This window comes from Zootoca vivipara, chromosome 11 (assembly GCF_965207765.1).
Source record: "Zootoca vivipara chromosome 11, rZooViv2.hap1.1, whole genome shotgun sequence".
Lineage (NCBI taxonomy): Eukaryota > Metazoa > Chordata > Lepidosauria > Squamata > Lacertidae > Zootoca > Zootoca vivipara.
Genome location: NC_142594.1, coordinates 14,086,112 through 14,111,367, shown reverse-complemented (window position 1 = coordinate 14,111,367; position 25,256 = coordinate 14,086,112). Strand labels below are relative to the sequence as shown.

The window sequence follows — 25,256 nt, the reverse complement described above, 5'->3', positions numbered from 1 at the left end:
GCCTTTGGCAGATTAAACCAGGCCTTTGGCAGATTAAACAATCTGGCCTTTTAAAATGTATTGGTAGGAGTGGGGGCTATTGGTTTGGGGGGTTTTTTTGTTAAGCATTTTGTGTTCTCATTTTGTATTTTTAGGTTGTGAGCTGCCCTGTGATCTTTAGATGAAGAGCGGTATATAGTTTTAATTAATCAATTAATAATAGTGTAAAAAAAAAACACACCACACCTGTCAGATTGTCTAGAGGATTGACCAGAACATCTGTTGAGGTCTTTTCCTGCTATATTTTCAAGTGTGCTCCCACAGTAGTAATGAGGTTTTAAATGCACTTGCCTACCTTGTGTATCCACCACAAATACACAGACATAGGCCCATGCTGTATAGCTGTGTACCATTTGGGGTCTCAGAGTTCAGTCTATCCCATTAATATGACTCATGTTGCGTTTTTGGCCCAGATTTTGGCTATCATCACATTAGATGGACAACCCTGAAAAAAATCGCTGAAAGAGGGAATTTAGGATGTATTTCTTTCTGGGACGGTGTCCTTTACTAGTAGGATGTTTAGCAAGGTTGCATATGGGTTCCTGCTTGAGGGGAGTAATAATAATACTAATAATAATTATTATTATACCCCACCCATGTGGCTGGGTTTTCCCAACCACTCTGGGCGGCTCCCAACAGAATATTATTATTAATAATAAAGCGATAAAACATCATAAAAAAATTCCTTCGAGCAGCACCTTAAAGACCAACTAAGTTTTTATTTTGGTATGAGCTTTTGTGTGCATGCACACTTCTTCAGATACACTGAATTAGAAGTCCCCAGACGCTTATATGTAGAGAAAGGGTGGGGAGGGGTGGTGGAAATGGGTGATAGACTGACTGATAGCTGTTGACGACTGCAAACGACTGCAAATGGACTTGCATGAAAAAGCAAGGGGTGAGGTGGCTGAGGATCGCTGCTGGAAGGAATTTTTTTATTTCGTTTCGACTCCGTCAGACCAACACGGCTACCTACCTGTAATGATAAAACATCAAACATTAAAAACTTTCCTAAACAATAGAATAACGAGTATCTCTAGCTGGAGAGGTTTGCATACTATAAACACTTCATAATTTGCCATTCCTCTTCAAGACTCTGTTCAAAATCAATAGTAAAATACTGTTCAGGCATTTTGGTGAAAGCCTACCGGTAATTAACTGCCTTAAAAAAATAAAAATCTTCCTCTGGAACTGTTGTTGAAAGGCTGATCTGTTTTATCATTTTAAAGTAGTCTATTTGTCATCATAAATGGTTTTTTAGAAAATGTCAGCTAAATTAAGTGACTAATCCCCACGTCTTGATTGCCATTAGGAAATACTTTTATGGAGTAGGTGTTTAATGAATGTCTCGTTTATTAAATAAGGGAACTCGCCCACTAGAGGGCACATGAGTACACAGGCTGTTAGTTAATTTAATTGAACTCTGTCTTCTCATGGGTCTAGTGAAATTTCATTTTGACATTCCAAATATCAACAGGAATAATAAAGAACAAATGCCTCGGGTGAAAATAAATGAAAAACTTCTCACAAGCTTTACCAGTGCAGTTCTGTGGATGTTTACTGCAAGTAGCTCCCGCTGTTTTTAAAAGGAGCTTACTCCCTAATAAGTACGTTTAGGATTGCAGCTTTAGCATCTAATCATTAGATGTAAATTTCTAATTTTAGTTTAGATTTATTATAAAGTTATAATCCCAGTTCTGGAACAGATGTCTATAAGTATATTAAGAAATTTCAGGAATATATTTTAAAAATTCTATTCTTTTTATGTCTTTGCATAGACTGCTGGACAATGTTTCGTAGGGTCAAAGGGAGAAATCTAGAAAACAAAAGAAGGAATCTACCTGTTACAGAGCAATCCAACCCTCCTTTGCTCTGGGATGTGGGGATGTTAGATAGGCAGAAGTGTCTATACATTTAGCGGCACTGGCCTCTGCCTTCGGAGTGATGCCAGAGTCATTCTGGTGCTGCAGAGCCCCCATTTTACCTGCTGAGAGAGTGGGCAGGTAAAATTGCCACTGGCAGTCTCATTCTGGGGGCAGAGAGGAGCTGAGCTGGCCCCGCTGCCATCATGTGACAGCATTGGACCAATCTGGACACTGTTGATGCTCTAACTCTAGGTTGTCACGGAGATCTTCCTGTCCCCCACTTACAGCTGGTATGCTTTGTTATGTCACAACAAGCAGCAGCTGAGGTTAGGAGCTACTCTTAATCATGCTATAGGTCAGGCACCCCCAAACTTCGGCCCTCCAGATGTTTCGGACTACAATTCCCATCATCCCTGACCACTGGTCCTCTTAGCTAGGGATCATGGGAGTTGTAGGCCAAAACATCTGGAGGGCTGCAGTTTGGGGATGGCTGCTCTAGGTGATAGCATAAATCCTACTCTTGAGTATACCCACTGAAATCAATGAACATAAGTGTTAACTTCAGTACTGGATATAGCAGCAGGGAAGCATGTTCTTCAAGGAAAATGTAGATCTGGGATCTGTAGAAAGATGGATCCCTTGGAATGGTATTGGACCTCAAGTTTTTCAAGCAATTCATAAAGGACTGCCATTTTCGGATGCAGACACAATACATTCTATTTGGGAATCTCTCCAAAAGGGAGAGATGCCTTGTCCTCTTCATCTGCTTTCATCCTCCCTTGATGGGAAAGAGAGTCTGATGGCTGAGAGGATGCATCTTGTTGGCTTCGTCTCTCTCAACCTTCCTCCACCTACCAGAATCACGGCTCACTCAACTAGGGCAACCCCCGCCATAGCTGCCAAGTTTTCCCTTTTCTCGTGAGGAAGCCTATTCAGCATAAGGGAAAATCCCTTTAAAAAAGGGATAACTTGGCAGCTATGACCCCCGCATCATTCTCCCTAAATGCCCCTCTGCAAGAGATTTTCAGAGCACTCACATGGTCGACACCTTCCACATTCCTTAAGCATTACTTTTGCCTCAGCTGAGGCTGCCATGGAAGGAGGGTGCTGCAACAGGTCCTTCCAGCCACTCAAACAGCAGCTTCCTATTTGAATTCTTAATATTTTTTTGCAAAGCTTGCAGTGTTGCCTTTTGACTGCCAGGTGGTGCCTAGCCTAAATCCCAATCAGGCAGCAGCTTTTATGGGGTCTCCAGACCTTTCATGGTAAGTAAAATGGGGTCTCCAGACCTTTCATGGTAAGTAAAATGGGCTGTTCACAGCTGCTCAATCCCTTCAGAATCAGTGCTTATTCCTGTTTTCCACCTTACACAAAGTTCTTTTTCCAATTTGCTGCCCCCTCCCCCAGTTGCATGTCAGTTATTTTGTTCTGCATCTGTACTAGGGCTGGGTGATATATTGATATTGATATGATGATGATGATGATTTATTATTTATACCCCACCCATTTGGCTGGGTTTCCCCAGCAACTCTGGGTGGCTCTCAACAGAAACAACAACAACAACAACAACAACAACAACAACAACAACAACAACATTGATAAAACATCAAACATTTAAAACGTCCCTAAACAAGGCTGCCTTCAGATGTCTTCTAAAAGTCAGATAGTTGTTTATTTCCTTGACATCTGACGGGAGGGTGTTCCACAGTGCGGGCGCCACTACTGAGAAGGCCCTCTGCCTGGTTCCCTGGAACCGCCAGAAGACCATCAGAGCTGGACCTCAATGTCCAGGCTGAACGATGGAAGTGGAGATGCTCCTTCAGGTATACAGAACCGAGGCCGTTTAGGGCTTTGAAGGTCAGCGCTGACACTTTGAATTATGCTCAGAAACGTATTGGGAGCCAATGTAGGTCTATCAGGACAGGTGTTATATGGTCTCGGCGGCCACTCCCAGTGATATATCGATAAGTTGTTCGATACCAGTTTGAAGTCCATATTGTGATACTGGTTTAATAATTTTTGACCCGGCAATATATTGCAAATAGTGTGTGTGTGGTATGCAAAAATCACAATGTTTGAAAAACCATGCAGCCAGCCAGTGCTTTTCTCGATTCCTGCAGCCCCTTTTAACTCTGCCGGCTCAGCTCTTCCCTGCCTCCTGCAGGGGACAACGAATCACCAGAGCAGGCTCCGGCAAAAATCCCGATGCAGGAAAAACCATGACCCCAGCCAGTGCCTCTACATAGCTCCACCCTTAATTCAGACATCACAATACAGTAGACCTTGGGTTATGTTACTCTCGAGTAATGTAAACTTCGGGTTGCGAAAGCGGCAAACCCGCATGTATTTTTCCGGGTTTTGCTGCTCGTGCATGTGCAGAAGTGTTCTGCACACATGTGCAGAAGCGGCGCCTCTGGATACGGATTTTTCGGGGTGCGCACGGACCCCTGGAATGAATTAAATTCATATTCAGAGGGTCCACTGTATATATATCACAGCATTGAAAAGCCCAGCCCTAATCTGTACACCATTGGTTTCTTTTTCCTGTTCCTCACTGGCTTCAGCCTGCACCAGGCCTGACTTGGCTATACTGTACCTCTGCATAGGCAATTGTCACGCTGTGTTCAAAATTAGGTTTAGAAGAAGTCTTTTGAAAAATAAAGGCAGAATCTTCTGAGTATATAATGTTTCAACATAGTGACTTATCTCTTTTCCCAAAGATCTTGCATTAAACATCTTATTGATGGATCTTGCTTTTGCAACAATGAATTATCAGATTGCAAATGAACATTTCTGGGTAGGGAGGATGATACTTAGAATGCAGCAGTCCTGCAATAGTGGTATATTTGCCCTTGTTACGCCAGTTTATTCTGCTACAGTTTGTTTTTCCTTCCATTTGTCCTCTTTTTAAGTATCTTGCGAGTTCTGCAGACAAGAAACCTTTTATGAAATGTGTTTGACAGCTGCAGGATTCGAATGCCAAGATCTGGTCCCCACACATCTTATCCTCCCTTTGACTTATTGTCTAGTATTTTGGCTCAGTTTTGCTGCCTGCTGCAGCATATCCTTCTGGGTACAATACAAAATCGGTTTGTTCAAGTTTGTCACTCTTGCTGACATTTATTTGGCAATTGTCAGCGTCAGAATTAGTCACCTCCTGAGTGTTTTAGCACAGACAAAATCAATGCATTTACGTTGTTTGATGGGCTGCAATAACTGTCCCCTGATTCCTTGTGTTCAGCTTTGTTGCATTTGACTTGATCTTCTACATGTTAGAACTACAAACTCTACTGAAGCGTTTCCACCATTAACAACATTATGAAAAGCTGACTCTAAGATTGGTGCAAACAGTCCATATTTAGATATTTGAATTGTCATGTCCTAGGCTCTATTTGGGTTAATAATTGTATCTGTTTATAGTATATACTTCCTGGGCATGGCATACATTTTTAAAATACCGTGTGCCCTTTATTGACCTCGTACAAATCAACTTTTCATATTCAGAAGAATTTTCTTGCAAACAAAAGTTTCTCATTTTAATATGATTGCTGCTTACACGAGAGAACATGTTGCACTCACTTCACATTGGACATTTTTTACTGCGTGCTTTTTGTAATAGACCCTTTGTGCCACTGCCTTTTCATCTGTGTTCATTTAGGCCAAAGTTGGCTTGAAGCTTCCTGGCTCAGTGTTGCATCTATTTTTATCTAATGATTGGTTTTCTCACTTCGGGGATTCACACATTGTAAACTAAGACACTGATTGCCTTGTCCTTGCCTGATGTGTTTCTTGTCTGGTGGATTACCACATGGAAAAGTAATAGCATCTTGCTCTGGAATACAAGCAACAAATACATCAGATGACAAGCTGCTGTTTGATATGTGTTACTTAACACAGCTTCCCTTAGACAGTTCTTGGTATGTTTTATACTTTGGCAAAACAGTACCGTGTGTGTATGCAATATGTATGTATAATGACAATGCACAGAACTATCACAAACCAATGGCTTTTGTGTGGATGTGGTTGTATGTGGTTGTGTGGATGTGGTGTGCATGCAGGAGATGCCCTGTTTTCTTCTTGGAGATTGGTTCATACTTGAGCAAAACCTCAAGTGCATATTTGTAGGGCTCTGGATCATGTGCTGTGCGTTGGTATGTGTAATGCAGATTTTAGAAGCATATCACTTGTTTCTTGTGAGCATGCAATTTTACTTGTATCAGTAACCAGTTTTTCCCTCCGAATTTAGGAATAATTAATCAAAAATGAAACTGCAGAGAGATGTTATTTTCAGCCATCTTCTACAGCGCCCCAAGCAGAATTCAAATTCTAGTTTAAATGACAAGCACAAACCATAACATGCCAATTCAGATTTACAGTCATACCTTGGTTTAAGTACGCCTCAGTTTGAGTATTTTCAGTTTAAGTACTCCGCGGACCAGTCTGGAACGGATTACTTTCCATTACTTTCAATGGGAAAGTTCGCTTCAGGTTAAGTACGCTTCAGGTTAAGTACAGACTTCCGGAACCAATTTTTGTTTGTAAACAGAGGTACCACTGTACTTGCAAACCATAGTTGGTCCAAATAGGGAGTAGATTGGAGCATATGAGTGAAACGGGGAGGGAGCAGAATCTGAGCCCAAGCACTAAACCAAGGGTTGTCTATTGCACCAGAACAGCCCTTACTCTTGGTGTAGATTGCAGTAATCGCCTAAGGATTTGTATCTTAGTTATGATTTGCAAAGCAGTTTCATATGGATCATGTGTATGATTACAAAATAGGAAGGAATGCAGACCTAAGATTATATTTCCTAAATGTAATCTCTTGTCAGTTCATTATCTAAGGTTTTTCACTGGCGAGGTAGTTGGGGTTGTGATTAATATTGCAGCATAATTTGAATTTCCAGCTTCTGGGCATGGGCAGCATGGCAATGGAAATCGCTTCTGCGCATGCCTGGACATGCGCAGAAGCAATTTCCAGCTTCTGGGCATGCCCAGATGCTGAAAATCACTTCTGTGCATGTCCAGGCATGCGCAGAAGCTATTTCCATTGCCACGCTGCCCATGCCCAGGAGCTGGAAATTGCTTCTGTGCATGTCCGAGCAGAAGTGATCCGGTGCCCCAGAAATGGCGAGTATATCCCAAACTCTGTATTTTAAGTGGAAAAGTGGGGGGTTGTCTTATACGCCCAGTCATCTTGTACGCCGGAAAACACGGTAGCTCTCAGAATGACATGCAGCCTAACACAATTGCTTTATGACTAGTTCACAGAATTAACTTTATATTAGATAGTTGTGTTACTGTTCTGGAGTATCAGAAATGAATAATGTATACTATATTCTTACAACCCTCCTACCTGTGTAATGTAGAATTTATTTCTAAAAACATGTATAAAGTTTTCTCTAAGTTAATACAGTCTGTGTATCAGCAAAGCAAACATTTAAAAGCCTACAATGTGTGATTGTAGCTACAGTTTTTAATTGTGTAGTGTTGATACTGGAGCTGGCATGGTGGTATTACTGAACATATTTGTAAAGTGGATGTGGACATGATTGAATTATATTAACTTTGTTTATCCGTCTGAAGCCGGGGTTGTTACAAATGAAAATCTGCTGCCACGTTATGGGATGGAAGATAATTATGAAAATGGAGTCTATATAGGAGAGATAAATTTTACAGTTCATACGCTAATTGCAGTCTTGAATGAGAGAGAAGTTGGCAGCAGTTATAAAAATGCACCGATTCTATGTAGGAAGCATTCTGTAACCCCTGATGATATATACCAGTATTTAAGCTAGGGGAAGCAATTTATGTCTCAACAAAACAGACATAACCTTGGAGGGTCCCTGGCTCCAGCTTTCTGTGCAAAGCCCTTCCACTGATACCATGGGTCACACAGGGTCAGATCCTCTGGTTGCTTTTTGGCAGCTAAGAAAGGCCTACTTGTTACCCCCTGTGCCTCACTCAGTTTACAGCCCCATGCAGTTATTTAAGCTGGCACAGGATCCCTTGGCATTGCTGGCTTATGTCCCTTAGGATACCTCCACCTGGGTATTGTAGTTGAGAGGGCACACAGTGCATGTATCTGCAAAACTACGGTATGTTAGAAAAAAATTGAGAACGCTATAAACTAGATCAGGTTGCACTTTTGCTTCACAGCTGATGCTTAGTTTCTTGAAGAAAAAAAATCAACATGATAGGTATTTTATATTGAGATGGGAACACAACACAACCCTATAAGCAAGAGCCCTTTCTTCCCACGAATATTTGGAAACATTATAAAGAGGAAACTTGCTCACATTTAGGAAATGTGAATCTCTGAATATGTATTTCCACAGCTGTGTGTATATACACGCTTGATCATGTGGGTGTTTTTTTTTTGTTTGTTTTTATACTATAAGATGCTGAGCACCACAGCTCCTTTTAATTCTGATAATTAAAATAAGATTGATGTAATAAAGACGAGTCCCTTGCTTGTGCAATCAGAGGCAGTACATGGGGCAATTGGTGTGAAAGGAGTGCCACTGTAAAGTATGAATTTGTCTTCGTGGTAAAATTTTACTTGTCTTGCATCTGTTTTCAAAAACATTCAAGTTTTTTAAATTACTTGTAAAAAGCTTTGTTCAGGGCGTGGTGAAAACCTTTAGCACAAAAAGCCTTTAGCACAAAAAGTGAAAGTTTTTATCAGGCAACAGTGAATATAAATCTTTAGTATGACAGCTGTCTTTCAGTATTCTGTATTTTGTTCCTGCATGCATTTTCATTTTGTACTATGATGTTTCCTTTTTGAAATATCTACATCTTATGTAGCCTGCTTCTGCTGAATACCAAATGCACTTTGACATTTAGATGCTGTCTTTTGGTTCTGCCCTTTTCTTCCATAGCTGACAAGATGTGATGACAGATTGTTTTTTAATGGTTTGGAGAAGTTAACCCTTCCTCTGTTATTTTTCTTTCTACTCTATCAATTTGCTAGTGGGATCCAATTAGGGATGGGGGAATACTGTATGTCAATCTCTGTTTCTCTTAGTTTCTCATTTCCCCCATCTTAAGTTCAGTTTGCAATATTTTTTTGCATCAGTTTGCATTGAAAACAAACAAATTCCTTGGAAAAAAAAATTACCAGAAGTTGCTTAAGTGGGTAAAGTTGCTAAGGGAATACACCTTTGCCCTGCTCTTAGATTTGGCTCTCCAGTTAATACAGTGTTCTAATCTAAATATTTTTTAATGTGAACTTTTCCATACAAGGGTCACATCCACACCGTACATTTAAAGCATGCTTATACCACTTTCACAGTCGTGGAGAACTGTAGGAATTATTAAGGGTGCTTGGATTTGCATGTCTGCAAGGTCAGTATGCAGGATTCTTGCGGAAGTCTGACAGTTAAAGAGGCATAAGAGTGCTTTAAGTGTATGGTGCAGCTATGACCAAGAACAATTATATGTTGTTATTTGATTATTCATATTGACAGCTAATATCCCTTAGCTGAGTATTGCTCACCCAGACCCTGACATCATCTTCTGAGGCCCTCTGCAGAATGGGCCTTCTCTGCAGTGGTTCCCCATTTGTGGAATGCTCTCCCCAGGGAAGTTCACCTGGCACCTTCATTATACACCTTTAGGTGCCAGGCAAAAACGTTCCTTTTTAACCAGGCCTTTGGTTGATCTGATTCACATCCTATATCCTTTTAAATGTGGCTCTTTTTTTGGGGGGAGGTGTTATTGGGTTGTTGTTTTTATTCTGATTTTATAATCTTTTCTGTGAACTGCCCTGAGACCTCCAGGTATAGGGTGGTATATAAATAATAATAATAATAATAATAATAATAATAATAATAATAATAATAATAATAAGAATAACTGGCTCCACTGTGCTCAGACATTTCCTAATTCCGCCCTAGGGCGAGGATAAACTTAGGTGTATTCAGTAAGAGGCTGGAGAGGAGGATAGTGACTACTTCTAGCCAAGGAGTGCAGTGACTGGGCAAAGTGGGTCTGAGAGGGATGGGGAAAGGAGCAGCCCAAGCTTGGACATGTTAACTGAGACTTTCACATAACAGAAGCTCTGCTTCACTGAAGAATAAGGAACATTAGCATTGATTTGATTACAATGCATATTTCAAATTCCTATAATCAAAACAAAATAAAAAAATTCCTTCCAGCAGCACCTTAAAGACCAACTAAGTTTTTATTTTGGTATGAGCTTTCGTGTGCACGCACACTTCTTCAGATACACTGAAATAGAAGTCCCAAGACGTTATTTGTAGAAAAGGGTGTGGAGGGAGTATCACTCAGAAGGGTGGTGGAAATGGGTGATTGACTTCAATGGTCAATCACCCATTTCCACCACCCTTCTGAGTGATACCCCCTCCCCACCCTTTCTCTACATATAGCGTCTGGGGACTTCTATTTCAGTGTATCTGAAGAAGTGTGCGTGCACACGAAAGCGCATACCAAAATAAAAACTTAGTTGGTCTTTAAGGTGCTGCTGGAAGGAATTTTTTTATTTTGTTTCGACTATGTCAGACCAACACGGCTACCTACCTGTAACTAGAACTATAATCAAAAGAAATATAGAGAAAAAAGCACTTCCTTATAGTTGTGGGAGAAGGGATCCTGAAGGAGACAAATGGTAGAAATCCTAGTGTATTGTAGTTGGTATATTTGTTATTTATAAACAAAGGGGCTTGTCCATACACCTGCTTGTCCCGCTGCTTTCCCCCAAGAAAATAAACATGTCAGGTTTTTATGCAGATTGATGTTCCATTTCAGTGGAAAACAGCAAGTTTTCCCAGGGAAAGTGGTGGGGACAAACTAAAAACCTCCCGAACCCTTGCTCAGAAACCCTGAGACAAGCAGAAATCCTCTTGGACCTGTTCTTTCTAGGCACAAAACAAGCAGAAGTGTAGATGAGCCCGAAGTTGTTGTTGTTGGTTTTTTTAAGGCTGAAATTGGTGTACGGTAGATGCTGTAAAACATCTCCAAGGCCTGATGCGGAATACTGGCCCTGCAATTTTAATTTGTTGTTCCCTCTTCTGTAACATACAAAATCTAATGGAGTAATCTTGGAATTCCACCACAGTGTGCTTTGTTTCCGCATACCTGAAACACAGTCCCTTTAGAAAGAAACAAATTTCCTCCATTTCTCTATCCATTTCCATTTTATGATACTAAGGCTTTACACTATCAGGCTTTCAGGGTTTCAAAAAGGAGTGTATTGGCAGCTCGTGCATTTGGTCCTATGTCTAGCCCTACTGGGTTCAGTAGGATTGCGTTGCTTTGTACAATATGCTAAGTATAGGATTTGCAGCATTAGCCTATTTTTTTTTAGCACTTATACTTGTGTCAGAAGCCGAATAGCTGATTTATGTGAACATAGTAGTGTAACAAACTGTTGCAATGAGTGAATAAAACACCCTTCCATCTTTATGTGTAACCTGTTGCAATTGAGTATAGATGTTGTGGTAGAGAATGACCGCTTCCCCAACATAAAAGGGAGGCGCATTTTGCGCAGTCGCGTGCAGCCCCCCTTGGGAACCCTAGGGCAGACCTGGAAGTTTGGAGGCTGGCACTGCCTACCTGAGGCTGGAGGCTGGAGTCACCGCCCACTCCATCAGCCGACCAATCCGGCCGAAGGGGGCGTGCCAGGGGGATTGGCCAGGTAGGATCAGGTAGGCTTACCTGCACACAAAGAAGAGGAGCCATTCTTGGGAAGCAGCCGACGGATTCAGAGCTTTCCCACCCTCCACTCCCTAACCTTTTGCTTGCTTTTCAGGTCCATAGAAAAGAAAATAAATAAAAAATAAAAAATAAAAAACATAAAAAATAAATAAAAATAAAGTAAGAAAAATAAAATAAAAATAAAAATATTTACTTCCACAGGCTTCTTGCTTTTCAGGTTTTCTTCCACAGGCTTCTTGCGTTTCAGGTTTTTCTTCCACAGGCGTACACGCACGCAGGCGCTGCTACGACCGGTCGCTGTTAAAGGGCTGGAAAGGACTTTCCCTGCATTGGCAGGTTTCGCCTTTCCCGTAGCAATTCGTCACAACTTTGGCGGATGCAGGCCTTTGGCGGAATCCTTTAGTCATTTACATAAAGGGGAGGGGCGTGGGGGCGGTGACCCCCCGCCCTATGGCGGCGGCGATAACAGGGTTCCCGTAATCGGGCATCAAGGGGGGGGGCATTTGGCGATGCCACTTGGCTGGTTATTGCCCTCCCCTTCCAGCGGCGGCGATCGGGGGGGCGGGCTATCTGCTTGAACATATGTTCTCCAGAGTTAGCCCAACCCCCACTCATGCTGGACAACCCTGAAGATCACCCCACCCCCTGCTGGGGGCTGGGAGGGATATACGCCCAATGCCTGCGCCAAGGTCTTCCTACATCTGAATTTTAATAAAGTTGTGGCCAATTTTTAATCCCATAAATACGTGGTCCTGTGTCATTATTCCACTCGGGGCTGCCCTGGGGGGCTGGGGGGACTCCGCCTGACTGCGCAATGTTCTCCATTGCACCCAAGGAGGTGTTTTTCTAGGAAGCAAAAGAAATAATACATTTTTTCCAGGAATTTATGAATCACATATAAGTGATTGGGGAAGGAAAATTCTTCAGCTGGATGTCAAAAAGCTGGCTGAGTGATTTGAGATTAACTTTAGCAATTGCCAGAATTATTCATCGTAGTATTATGCGTACTGAAATAATTTATGAGGTGCCTGCTTTCATTCAAGTGAGGAAAATAAAATATTTACAGTGTTTGAAAGACTCACTATACAATAGTGTGGGCAAAGTTAAAGCAGTTTTCAGTAACACAGTAATTGTTTTAATTTCTAACACATTTCTCTTGTAGCTATTAACTGTTGCCTCAAGATGCAAACAGGACTTTTAAGTAGAAAACAGAGACCCACTTTATGCCCTGTTTTCTATATTGAGGTACATTGAGAGAAAAAAGTATTTGATCCCCTGCTAAATTTGCCCGTTTGCCCCCTGACGAAGAAATGACCAGTCCATAATTTTAATGGTAGGTTTATTTATTTTTTAAAGATATTTTTATTAAAAGAAAAAGAAAAAAGAAAATAAAAGAAAAATACAGCAAAAACAAAAATAAAAGACAAAGCCATACAAAATCATAAACACATTTGAACATTACTAACTTTGAAATTAACTTTACATAATCGTATATTGATCAAATATAATTCTTTATGAGCTTCCTCCTATCCTCCCTTCTACGTTTCTATTAATAACTAATTCAGCACTTTCTAATTCTTATTAACATTCTTTTTCTAAAATACTCATTATAAATCTTATTCTTTATCCTTTTTCTCAACAATTTACCAATACTTCGGTAAAGTGGGGTGCCCACTTTCCGCTCTGTTATTTATAACAGTCCTGGAGGTTTTGCTGAATAAAATTAGAAAAGATGACGAGATTATAGGAATAAGAGTGGGTTAAAAAGTAGCCTTATACAGTGGTACCTCTACTTACGAATAACTCTACTTACAAATGTTTCTACTTACGAATGGAGCTCCGTCCACCATCTTGGATGCGGTTTAGATAGACTTTTTTTCTACTTACGAATTTTTAGATAGGGTTGCTTCTACTTACGAATTTTTTCTCCCAATGCATTCCTATGGGATTCGACTTTTTTTTGACTTACGAATGTGCGTTCAGAACGCATTAAATTCATAAATAGAGGTACCACTGTACGCAGGAATATACAGGTACCACTGCGGCGGGAAGGTAAACAGTGTTTCTGTGTGCTCTGGCTTCCGTCACAGTGTTGCGTTGCGCCAGAAGCGGTTTAGTCATGCTGGCCACATGACCTGGGAAGCTCTCTGTGGACAAATGCCGACTCCCTCAACCTGAATCGAGATGAGTGCTGCAACCTCATAGTCGCCTTTGACTGCACTTAACTGTCCAGGGGTTCTTTACTTTTTAACTTTACCTTTCAGGAAGCTTCTTGGAAGGTGCATTCCTAGTGTTAATTCACTGATTAGTGCTGGAAGTGCTGTAACCAGCAGACTCCTTTGAACTTTCACAGGCGGGTGGTCCTGTGCACCTGTCGAAGCTGGCCTGTGAGGGCTGGTGGAGATAAGGATCTGGCCTGCTGACTGGATCCAATATCCTATGATTGGTTTAAAGCATTTACACATCCCTAAAAGTCTTACTTTCACAATTTCTGATGTAATAGCCTGTTCTAGGGCAGCCAATTATGCACCGCTACAAAGAGCACACAGAATTGCATAAAATTTATGTATGCTAGGTTATATGGCAATGATATAGGAATTACTGGTAGATGGGAATTAGAAAATATCAGAGCTGATGAACTCCACATCCAAGATTTTCAGGAACTGCCATCCCTACTTCAAAATTGGTGATAGTTTTTAGAAACAAAGAATGCTATTTTCTTAGTAATTGGGCCATGGGAAGTGTTGTTTTCTTCTTAATCCCAGCAGGCTGTCTATGAAAATTACTTTGGAGGTCTTGAGCAAAGAACATGAATGGAATTATTTAACATTTCTGATACTAGAAAAATCTCAAGAGGGTCCAGCAGTTATTTACATTAACTTGTCACACCTTATGAGAAGACTTGCCTATTTGCAAGTTGTAGAAAACAGTAGGCAGCCCCTTTCCCTTCCCCAAATATAATAATCTGCTCTCTGTGATCAGTAGGTATGCTATACTGGTACTTTAAGACATGTTCTTTTTAGCAGAATAACTAACATGTTAGTCAGGTTAACATTCCTAGTACTAAAATGCAGCCTTGTGTGTGACGGGCACATATCTAATAGCTGCAACAGTATGGGGGAAGGAGTGTTTAACATTTCTTCGCTGGCAGTCCCGTCCCCCGGTCAAAATTGCTCTCATCCAAGCTGTTTTCCTCACCTCTGAAGGAAGAAAATGTAACATGTGTGAGAGTAAAGTCTTTTTGGCTGTTCCATATGAACATCCGTCTTTAACAATCCCAAACTAAGTCAGACATTGGAGATCATTGGTTTTAAAAGAACGAAAATAAAAGATACAGGGGTGAAGGGTGATACCGTTCAAGACCATAGCACAGGAGAAGAGGGTATTCCAAGCCATTTTCTTAATGTAAATTCTCACCCCTCTTCCCATTACTGTTTGGAAACATTTATAGATACTAAGCCAACTCCTTAATTATGTGAGAACTGGAAGTGGTCTACTCAGACTCCCTCCTAAAACCCACCAATGAAGGAGGGCCAAGGTTGAGGAAGCCTGGGTTAAACTTACTGGGATGCAGTCCCTGAGTGCATGCCCTCTACTGTTTTGAGGGCAAAAGGTTGCCCACACCTGATTTAAACCAAGAATAGATTTTTTTTAAAGGGCTTGTGCACAAAAAAATAGTCTCCATGTGTACAATTTAGGAATTCCAGATATTTCATATGCTGAACATAAATGTCACCTTTTAAAGATTACTGACTTCTTTCCAGTAAGGTACATCAGTTAGTTATAACACCAGTGTATGATACTGGCAATCAGTTAAGAGGTACTTCATAAAGCACGGCATTTATCACAGTGTCACAAGTTGAATTGCTTGTTCATTTTTCTCTATCCACTTTTCATGTAGAATTTATTTCAGAGCATGATCAAAGCTTTACTCTTCATTAGATACTGCATTAGCTAATTTGACTTTTGGCAACCCATATCCTAGTTCCTATTAAACACTACCCATAAATTGAGATAAGGATTCTGCCAAAACATTTAAGGATTGCAAGATGGAAATATACTATTGGGGCCATTATGCAACTGCTTTCTAGACTGCTGGTTTGGTAAATTTGAAGTGAAGAAATGCTATCTTATATACTTACAAATAAAAGACTGCATTTTAAAGCACCTGAATATTGACAGAAATACGAGAAAAGACAGCCTTAAGATCCATTGATCAAGGATCAATGAATGAGCTGTCGTGTAATTTATTATGGCTGGTTGGGGATTTGTTTGTTCGTTGTATTTACATTTCTAATGCTTGCCGGATACCAATTCATGTAGCTGCTTATCGAGTTCGCCAGGGATACGGGTGGCGCTGTGGTCTAGGGCTTGCTGATCAGAAGGTCAGTGGTTCGAATCACCATGACGGGGTGAGCTCCTGTTGCTCGGTCCCTGCTCCTGCCAACCTAGCAGTTCGAAAGCACGTCAAAGTGCAAGTAGATAAATAGGTACTGCTCCGACAGGAAGGTAAATGGTGTTTCCGTGCGCTGCTCTGTTTCACCAGAAGCAGCTTAGTCATGCTGGCCCCATGACCCGGAAACTGTCTGCAGACAAACGCCGGCTCCCTCGGCTAGTAAAGCGAGATGAGCGGCGCAACCCCAGAGTCGTCTGTGACTGGGTCAGGGGTCCCTTTACCTTTACCTTTAAGGGATAGAAACTAGCTCTGTTATTTGGAGAATAGATTTTCAGGATACTGCATTGTTTCCAAAATAGTACCATGCTTTTGCTACAGTTGTGCACAATCATAGGACGGTTTGGGCTCGGAGGCTTTTTCCTGGCCCAGCCTCTTATGTCCCCCTGAAGGTTGGGTATACTCTGGAATAGTTTGGGGGCTACAGCCAATGGTGAAAATAATGAAAACCAATCTCCTCCACATAGAGTGCCAAAAGGGCATGTTGGATCCATACCATAGATGTGTACTAGGTGAACTATTTTGTTCTTCACACTTGAAGAGATAAAATAACATCTCAGAATTCTTTTAGTAATTACGGTAATCATCCATGATAAAGTTATGAAAGTTTTAAGCAACACCCACTCCTCTTATCAGCCTGGTATCCTGGGCATGACTGATAATTAGAATTAAAATAGAAATTGGTCCAGATGCTAAATGTGTTGAAATTGAATAAGACTGTAGTCGGTAGTCTGCTGTGAATTACAAGAACGTTTTCTGTGGTTAGGTTAGTCTCTTAGCTGGCGACATGAAAGTGATCTTGAGCCTTAATAGCGTATATCCGTGTTGTTTCTCACTCTAAGCCCTTGCTGAGCAGTGCTATTCTAAATTGTGAGACTTAAAGTCATTCTGCTTTTCAAGCACATGTTCTACACGATGATTACAGGGTGTATGTCTTGGTATGAGGAAAACAGGATAGAATTAACATGGCTCCCTGGTGTCAACACTACAATATCCTCCTATTTTGCCATCTGCCAAATGGGTAAGAAGCAAAATGTCAGTGTCTCTTTCACCCTTGATAATTGCAGCACTATCAAACTCTTCATGGACTTCTGCCAAGTGCTCAGAGAGCCAGTGGAGCTGGCCTGTTCTGCAAAAAATTACCGCCATGAGCAACAGGAGCAGCTGTGTTTCCACATCAGTGTGTCCCTCAACTTTGTCTCTGCTAAAAAATTAGATATGAATTCTTGGAATTTTGAGCAGCTAATTTGATTTCTACAGTGACAGCCAGCCACTATTGCATAGATAAAATAAGATCAATCCAATTATCAAGAGAGGTTAGGAAGGAGTGTGTTCAGGAAGGAAATCTTATTGAAACTCTGTTATAAACCATTGGTGGTCGCTGAATAAGTAACAATCTAACTTATTTATGATTTTATTTTGAAAACTTGTACCAAAGCAAATTCATGGTTGCTTACAATCCAAAACATCAAAACAACAATGAACTATTGTGTCCGACTCTTCGTGACTATGGTCCACAACAACAACATAACGCACCCCATTAACATTGCTAGTATTAACATTGAAGCCAAGCCTCCAGAACAGAATCCTAAGCAGCTATCCAAACTAAGGGCTCGTCCAACACTTTCGCTTGTCCCACTGTTACGCCCCCCCCCCCCCGGAAACACCACTGCATCAGAACAAACAGCAATCAGCAGACTAATGTTTGTTCTGATTCAGTGGTAAACAGTGGGTTTTCCGGGGGGGGGGAGGAGTGGTGGGACATACAAAAACAAAACCCCCCTCTTGGACCTGTGCCTCAAAAACATGGGACAAGCAGAAAACATCTTGGACCTGTGCTTTCTAGGTATGGGACAAGCAAAAGTGCGGATGAGCCCTAAGAAATGAAAGAGAAACCAGCAAAAACAAAACAGTCAGCTAAAGCAACCTTTTAAAACAGCCACGTTTTTACCAGCCACCTAAAACAATATAGGGATGGGGCCTGGCATTAAGGATCAAATTAGGCATGGCACCACATAGAGCACACCAGGATTTTCATTTTATTTTACTTAATAGCAGGTGCCAGAGAGGGGAGGCTTTTTCTCAGAACTGCAGCACAAAAGGAGGAGGGAAGGTTTAACCTTTCCCTTCCCAGCCATGATCCCAACTGAAGTGCCTCTCACACACTGCTGCTAACCCTAGTTTCTACTTTTCCCTTGGCACCCCTAAAGAGAAGAAGAAGAGTTTGGATTTGATATCCCGCTTTATCACTACCCGAAGGAGTCTCAAAGCGGCTAACAATCTCCTTTCCCCTCCTCCCCCACAACAAACACCCTGTGAGGTGGGTGGGGCTGAAAGACTTCAGAGAAGTGTGACTAGCCCAAGGTCACGCAGCAGCTGCATGTGGAGGAGCAGAGACGCGAACCCGGTTCCCCAGATTACGAGTCTACCGCTCTTAACCACTACACCACACTGACAGTGTGTGGGTGAATTTCACTTTGTGATTTGAACCAGTCAGTCAAACCTTTGGCCACAGTCTTCTGGTTTCTTGTAAAATGCAAATAAGAATACAGTGGAACCTTGGTTCTCGAACACAATCCGTTCTGGAAGTCTGTTCCGACTTCTGAAGCGTTTGAAAACCAAGGCACAGCTTCCGATTGGCACAGGTGCCCTGGAAACAATAGCCGACAGCTGCATCGGATGTTCAGGTTCCAAAAAACATTTGAAAACCAGAACATACATTTCCGGGTTTTCAACGTTTGAGAGCCGAAATGTTTGAGTACCATGGCATTCAAGAACCAAGGTTCAACTGTAGTCTTTGTTTACATACATCACTTGCCAATCTTTTAAAATACACTTGCAGTATATCTCTCTTCTTTGTCAATTTGCCTAATCTCTGGTTTTATAATCTACTTGAGGTACAGCATTACTTGTTACTGCAGAATGGACTATTTTTGGTTTGAGGCCCACAATCTAAAATACAGCTTCATGGATGGATGGAGGACACCTAACAGATCAAGTGACATTTAAGGATTTACTTTCTCCTTGCTAATATCTGTGAAAGTTGACATGGTAGATTGTATAGTCTTATCCTGTCAATGTACATGTAGATTTTTCTCCACTTACTATCACTTACTCCCTAGAACAGGCACCCCCAAACTTGGCCCTCCAGCTGTTGTGGGACTACAACTCCCATCATCCCTAGCTAACGGGACCAGTGGTCAGGGATGATGGGAATTGTAGTCCCAAAACAGCTGGAGGGCCAAGTTTGGGGGGCCTGCCCTAGAATAATGCAGAAAAATTGCTATTCACTTGTGTTGCTGATAATGTTCATATTATAGTTGTCCCTTGTCCGTTTTTAGTCATTGATGATAATTTCTGCACACAAATACATGCAGGATACTAAGCACACATAACTGAATGGTATTCTGTTTATCTCTTCTGTCCCTGTCCCCCAACCAGCATTTAGCACTAGCTCTGAAATTTCTTATGGCATACGCGATTGCTGATAAACCACGAGACATCCAGATAAAATTGGCAAGGCAGGAATTTGAATCTCTGGAGGCACTCAAGCAGCAGGTAAGAACTAAGACTATTGTAAGAATATTGCAGGTGAGAGAAAGATGGAAATTGTCACCACCATCCTTTTTTCCTACTGAGATTCGTTACATGCTGTCAGGGCTTGTGTGTGGCTACTCTTGAGTAAAGATGCCAAAGTCCGTCCTGTCTTTAACAGGTTTATTGTGCATAGTATTTACAGTGAAGAGATGCCAAGAAACATGACCTACTAGTCACTCGCAGAATCCGAGAGTGGACTTTTCCTGTTATGTGACCAGCATAAGAGCTTGGGCACCCCGAAACGCCACCTCCCCTCCTTACGCTTAGTACCACGCCTTAACTGGGGCGACGGAAGTGGCTGCCCCGTTTCCTCAGCCTGTTGGCCAGGGCAGTGCCAGGGCTCCGCAGCATCTCGGAGCCCTCTCTCCTCCATCCCCCTGCCTTCCTCCTCCCCCTCCCCTGACCTGCTGCTGCTGCTCTCACTGGGCGATGTGCTGGTCAGCAGGAGAGGTGGAGGCTCCCTGTACGGAGGTCTCCTGACACATACCCTTAAAGCATCCAGTCCCTTAAAATAATTCGTAATGCATTATTGCTACCAACGTTCAGTTTTTAATGGTGTAAGTGATGGCTCCGCTGTATGGATACATGCCAATATATACAACAAGACCATTTCTTCTCTTGGCGTTTAATGTCTACTTACAGTGTCAAAATAAAGGGGTACTTCTAGTGCCAATACACATTCATTGAGTTCTGCATTTGAGGCCACATTATTTGTCATTAACTCTTGTCTTTTCAAACTTGCCTAGGAGGCACATCAACTTTCTCAGCTTCTCCTGCTAAAGGGCTCTTGTTATAAGTCCATCTCCCCAGCCTTCCCCAGCTGTAACTGTACTGCTAAGCCAAAGCAATTTGTTGTTAATTTGGGTTAAAGCAGCCCAAAATAATTTGGATAACTCAACAGTAACTAAAACAGTTACATCTCAATAATATTAAAATCTCACATAATAGAATACCCACATCTCTCTTATTCTGCCATCTCCGTACTACCACAGACCAGTGACCAGAAACCCAACTAAACAGGAAAACTTAAGCTGGCTTCCAGAAAAAAGTCAGGCTTGTGCTTTTGAGCCAGGGAGGATACTATAAATGTAGAGCAAATGCTGAGAATGCTTCTTGCAGGCAATTTTTTCTTGTTGCTGCTGATCTACTTAAGTTATTTTTAAAAACAACAGCTTTGTGCTTCTCTCATTCCTTGGGGCTTCTCTTCCCTTTCCTGGGATTGAAGAATTTAATAGTCTCAGAGTTAAGAAATATCTACCTGAACATTATCTACAATTCCAATTACCATGTATAAGACATTAGCTATTGTTTTCTCCAGGCTGATGTATTCAGACTTTGAAGAATTATCCAATTATTGGCAGCTTCTACTGAGAAAGCCATCCAAATTGATGGTATTATTTATACATGCAAATGCTAATAACTGACTTATGAAAAGTGAGCATGGAAATTTGAGACCATTCCACAGGGAAGCAGCCTCATCAGTTTTCAGATGAGATTGAGATACATCCTAATTCCAGTGGCTTGGAAAAAAGGGAGATCCCTAGAAGGTTTTGCATATGCTTTAACAAGATGTGCCTTATATCTGAATGCTGTGAAGTTCCATTTGAGACATTTCTCTTCCAATTCTTGGTGTGTGTTCCCATCCAGGTCAGGGCTATCTTCCGCAGTAACTGCATATCAGGCTGAAGATTGAATCTAAGGTGTTACTGCTCAGTTTTGCCTTCCTCAGATGCATTTATTGAGAAGAAACCATGGCTAGACAGCAGCTTTGCATAATATTACAAGAGCAGGATTGTAAACCTACTGGAGCTATTCCTTTTTACTGCATTAAAAGAGGGAAAAGTAGGTCACCCATTGAAACCTTAAACACACAAGTTATTCTAGTCACCTTTGGGTTAGAGAGTATAAAACATAATGCCAACTTCAGTTTACTGACTCTTTCAGTCTGTAACTATTTGACTCCAGTTAAGAATATTTTCTTCAATTTTTGAAGTGTATCCCTATCATATTTGTCTAAGCCCCAAGAATTCAGACATGGCTTAGAAATTATTTGGAGGCTGAGCCTCCTGAATATTAATGAAAGCTAAGCTGGCACTCTGTTGATTTGGTAGGCAGCCCTGTGGCAGACTCGCCTAACATGGCACTGGTTTCATTCTCCCTGTCTCCACCTTAGTACACCTGTGGGCAGAGATGAACCCCCTACTAGAATATTTATAATTACCGTGTTTCCCCTTTTTTAATACATAGTCAGAAAGTAAGCCATGGCAGCATTTTTTACCATTAGTGAAATACAAGACACCCCCCGAAAATAAGGCATACCTCCATGCCATGTAGAACGAGACCGCCGAGTGCCCCAGCCAGCCAGCGGGACCCAGCCAGCCAGAGGGGCCTGGAACCGGCTGCTGCTGCTGCAGGGAGCGCAGGGAGCGCAGGGAGCACCCGAGCCAGCAGCCTGGCCTCTTTTTTTTTTGCCTGCCCGAGGAACTGGCGGCTGCAGAGCGGAGCGCTCCGCAGCGCCGGGCGGAGCGCAGTGACCTGGTCTCTTTTTTCCCTTCTTTTGCCTGCTGCCCCGCCACCGGAACCGGCAGCTGCAGAGCGGAGCGCTCCGCAGCGCCGAGTGCTCGGAGTGCCCTGCAGCGCTGGGCGGAGCGCAGCGGCCTGGCCTCTTTTTTTTTTTTTTTGCCTGCCGCCCCGCCACCGGAACCGGCAGCTGCAGAGAGGAGTGCTCCGCAGCGCCGGGCGGAGCGCAGCGGCCTGGTCTCTCTTTTTTTCTTCTTTTGCCTGCCGCCCCGCCACCAGAACAGGCAGCTGCAGAGCGGAGCGCTCCGCAGCGCTGGGCAGAACGCAGCGGCCTGGTCTCTTTTTTTCCCTTCTTTTGCCTGCCGCCCCGCCACCAGAACAGGCAGCTGCAGAGCGGAGCGCTCCACAGCGCCGGGCGGAGCGCAGCGGCCTGGTCTCTTTTTCTTTAGCCTGCCGCCCCGCCACCGGAACCGGCAGCTGCAGAGCGGAGCGCTCCGCAGCGCCGGGCGGAGTGCAGCGGCCTGGCCTCTTCCCCCCCTTTTTTTTCTTTTGCCTGCCGCCCCGCCACCGGCTGCTTCAGAGAGGAGCACCCAGCAGCGCCGGGCGGAGCGCTGAGCCAGCAGCCTGCTGCCTTGGTTCCTGGACCCGGCTGCTGCTGCAGCACCGAACAGAGCGCCCAGCAGCACCCCAAACCAGCTGCCTGGCCCCTCCGAGGAGGCCTTAAGGTACAAGACATCCCCTGAAAATAAGACACCGTGTGTTTTTTTGAGTAAAAAAGAGAATAAGACGGTGTCTTAAAAAAGGGGAAACACGGTAGCCATTGCTATTATTTTTCTTTTTTACTTTTGCAGATGCCTATTGGTTGTGTTCTGTACTGTGGGTTTACCCACCCTTCCTCTTGTTCCACTGCTCCCCCCCCCCCCGGGAAACCGCTCTTTAGCGCCCAGTCAGAGCAAACAGCAATCAGATTTTCTGCGAATTGTCATTTGTTCTGATTGAGGGCTTCTCCACATTTACCTTTTGCCCCGCTCTTTCCAGGCACAGGTCTGCATTTTAAAGCTCTGTGTCAAGAGCCTGGGGTTTTCTTGGCCCAGAACTTTCCCCGTGGAAACCAGATCTTTAGCAATCAATCGGAGCAGATGTCAATTTGAGATTGGCTCCAATTGAGCTTTAAAGAGCGAATTTTTCGGGGAAAGGTCCAGAGCAAAAAATGAAAAGAAAAGGTGTGTGTGTGTTTGGAGTTTTAAAGTGCAGACTGTGCCTAGAAAGAGCAGAGGAAATGTAAGTGTGAATAAGCCCTTAAAGCTAAAGAGCAGGTTTTCCCTGGAAAAGGAACAGGGCAAGTGGAAAACGCCTTGGTCCCATCTCTAGAAAGTTTGGGGTGTGGGTCAAGCAGAAAACTACTTGGACCAGTGCTTTATAAACACGGAACAAGAAGAAATGCGGATGAGCCCAGCCTTTAAGCTTTACGTTTTTAGTTAATGTAGTGAAATAAAATGATTATATGAGCTGTCACTCATTGCTCTATTTCTCTCGATATGGACAAATTACATCAGTGCATGCTAAAGTAATTGAATGACTCGAGCACTTAGAAATTGTTTTTAAAGAACGTTCTCACAAAATTCTAACAGAATAATCTTCATCATCTTTTACAAAGCTGTCTGCTAAAAGTATATTGTCATCTGTGATGGGCTTATATGGAAATTGGGAATGTTTTTAAATTGTATATATTTCTAAGTATGCAGTGCAAAATTGGCAGCACTAGTTCATCCGTAAGTCTCTTGGATTAAATTTGGCAAGCTGATTTTAAAGGAGATGGAGAAGATGATGTCAAAACTGTTTTATCCAGGGTAGATGGGCCTGTTGTTTCATGCCAGTATTTCCAGGAGAACATTGTACACTTTGAAGTGGTTGGGTGTTTCTCAATGCATGAGAATACTATTCTGCCTTTTGATTTTTATGGCATATATCATAGTCAATGCCAATGTACAAGTGCAGGCATGTTCAGCATCTAATATATAAAATGCTCATCAGATCTAGGTGAGAAGAAAAAGCCTTGTTTTCTGCTTTAGCTTGTTGTCTAAAGTGGGGTCTGCTTGTGTGTAACGTGCAGTAATCAGGTGCCCTGTCCTTGCATCACATAGTGTTTGGAATGTATGTAGTATTGCGGAAAGTACTGATATGGGGTATCAATTTCTTATAAATTATTTTTCACTGTTACGGTTTAAAAACAAATAGCTGGCAAGTAGTATCGCACCAGAGGCAGATTTTGGGCAATGCGACCGATTCTGCCACATTGGGCGTCTAGCCCAGGGGGCACCACAACTCTGACATAGTGAACAGAGCAGAACAGAAAGTGAGAGGTGGGGGCACACTGAATTTTGGACAGGGTGCTGCTGAAATTTGAAAGACCAAAGTCGGTCCCTGGTCGCACCACTTTGATTTTTATGATACAGGACTCAACACAGTTGTAAATGAGGACTTCCTCACCTCCGCCCCGTTAAGCTGAATGGAAGCGAAACAGAAGATCATGACATTGTTCCACGATTCTATTTATAGGGAATAATTAAGACCGGGGTAGAGAGGAAGATGGTCAAAAGGAAAGCAGAGCCAATGTTGCAGTGAGGACAAGAGTGATCTTGTTTCTTTCTTTCTTTGAGCTGCTGTGAGCTTGTAAAACTGGTGTTGCTATCCATGTTTTCCTCTTTCTGTGCTGTGCTGTATTGTCACTGTATTTATACTGAGTTGAACTGTACTGAACTGGTGCCAGCATTGTTTTCAGTCACCAGTGTAATGCACCAAGTATTTTGTAATCTTTCATATCAACTCTGTGGCCTGGGCTATTAATATCTATGTCTGACAGATGAATAACTGTAGCTGAGGAATCATAATGCCTAGAGTTGCCCAGAGGGTTTCGAGCCCCTCTGGCTCTTCCGTTTTACTTAACTTTAATACACTCCAGTTTCATTTAATGTAAGAGAATCTTACTGCTAAGGCTGCTGTGGTTCAGTATTCCTTCTCGGGGACGAACTGAGAGCCTGCTGTATCAAGTGCCACTCTCACTGCCACTGTGTAGATAAGGGATACAGGAGGGTAAATGGCAT

At 42.5% G+C, this 25,256-nt stretch overlaps 1 protein-coding gene across 3 annotated transcripts in view; it reads left to right on the top strand.

Moving 5' to 3' along the window:
• Positions 1-25,256, top strand: part of ANO10 (anoctamin 10) — an 88,055-nt gene that overhangs the window by 39,934 nt on the left and 22,865 nt on the right. For all 3 annotated transcript variants that reach the window (XM_088653870.1, XM_035129045.3, XM_035129046.3), the window contains exon 12: positions 19,477-19,593. In XM_088653870.1, coding sequence (XP_088509996.1) covers positions 19,477-19,593 — 117 coding nt within the window. The remainder of the gene's footprint in view (positions 1-19,476; positions 19,594-25,256) is intronic.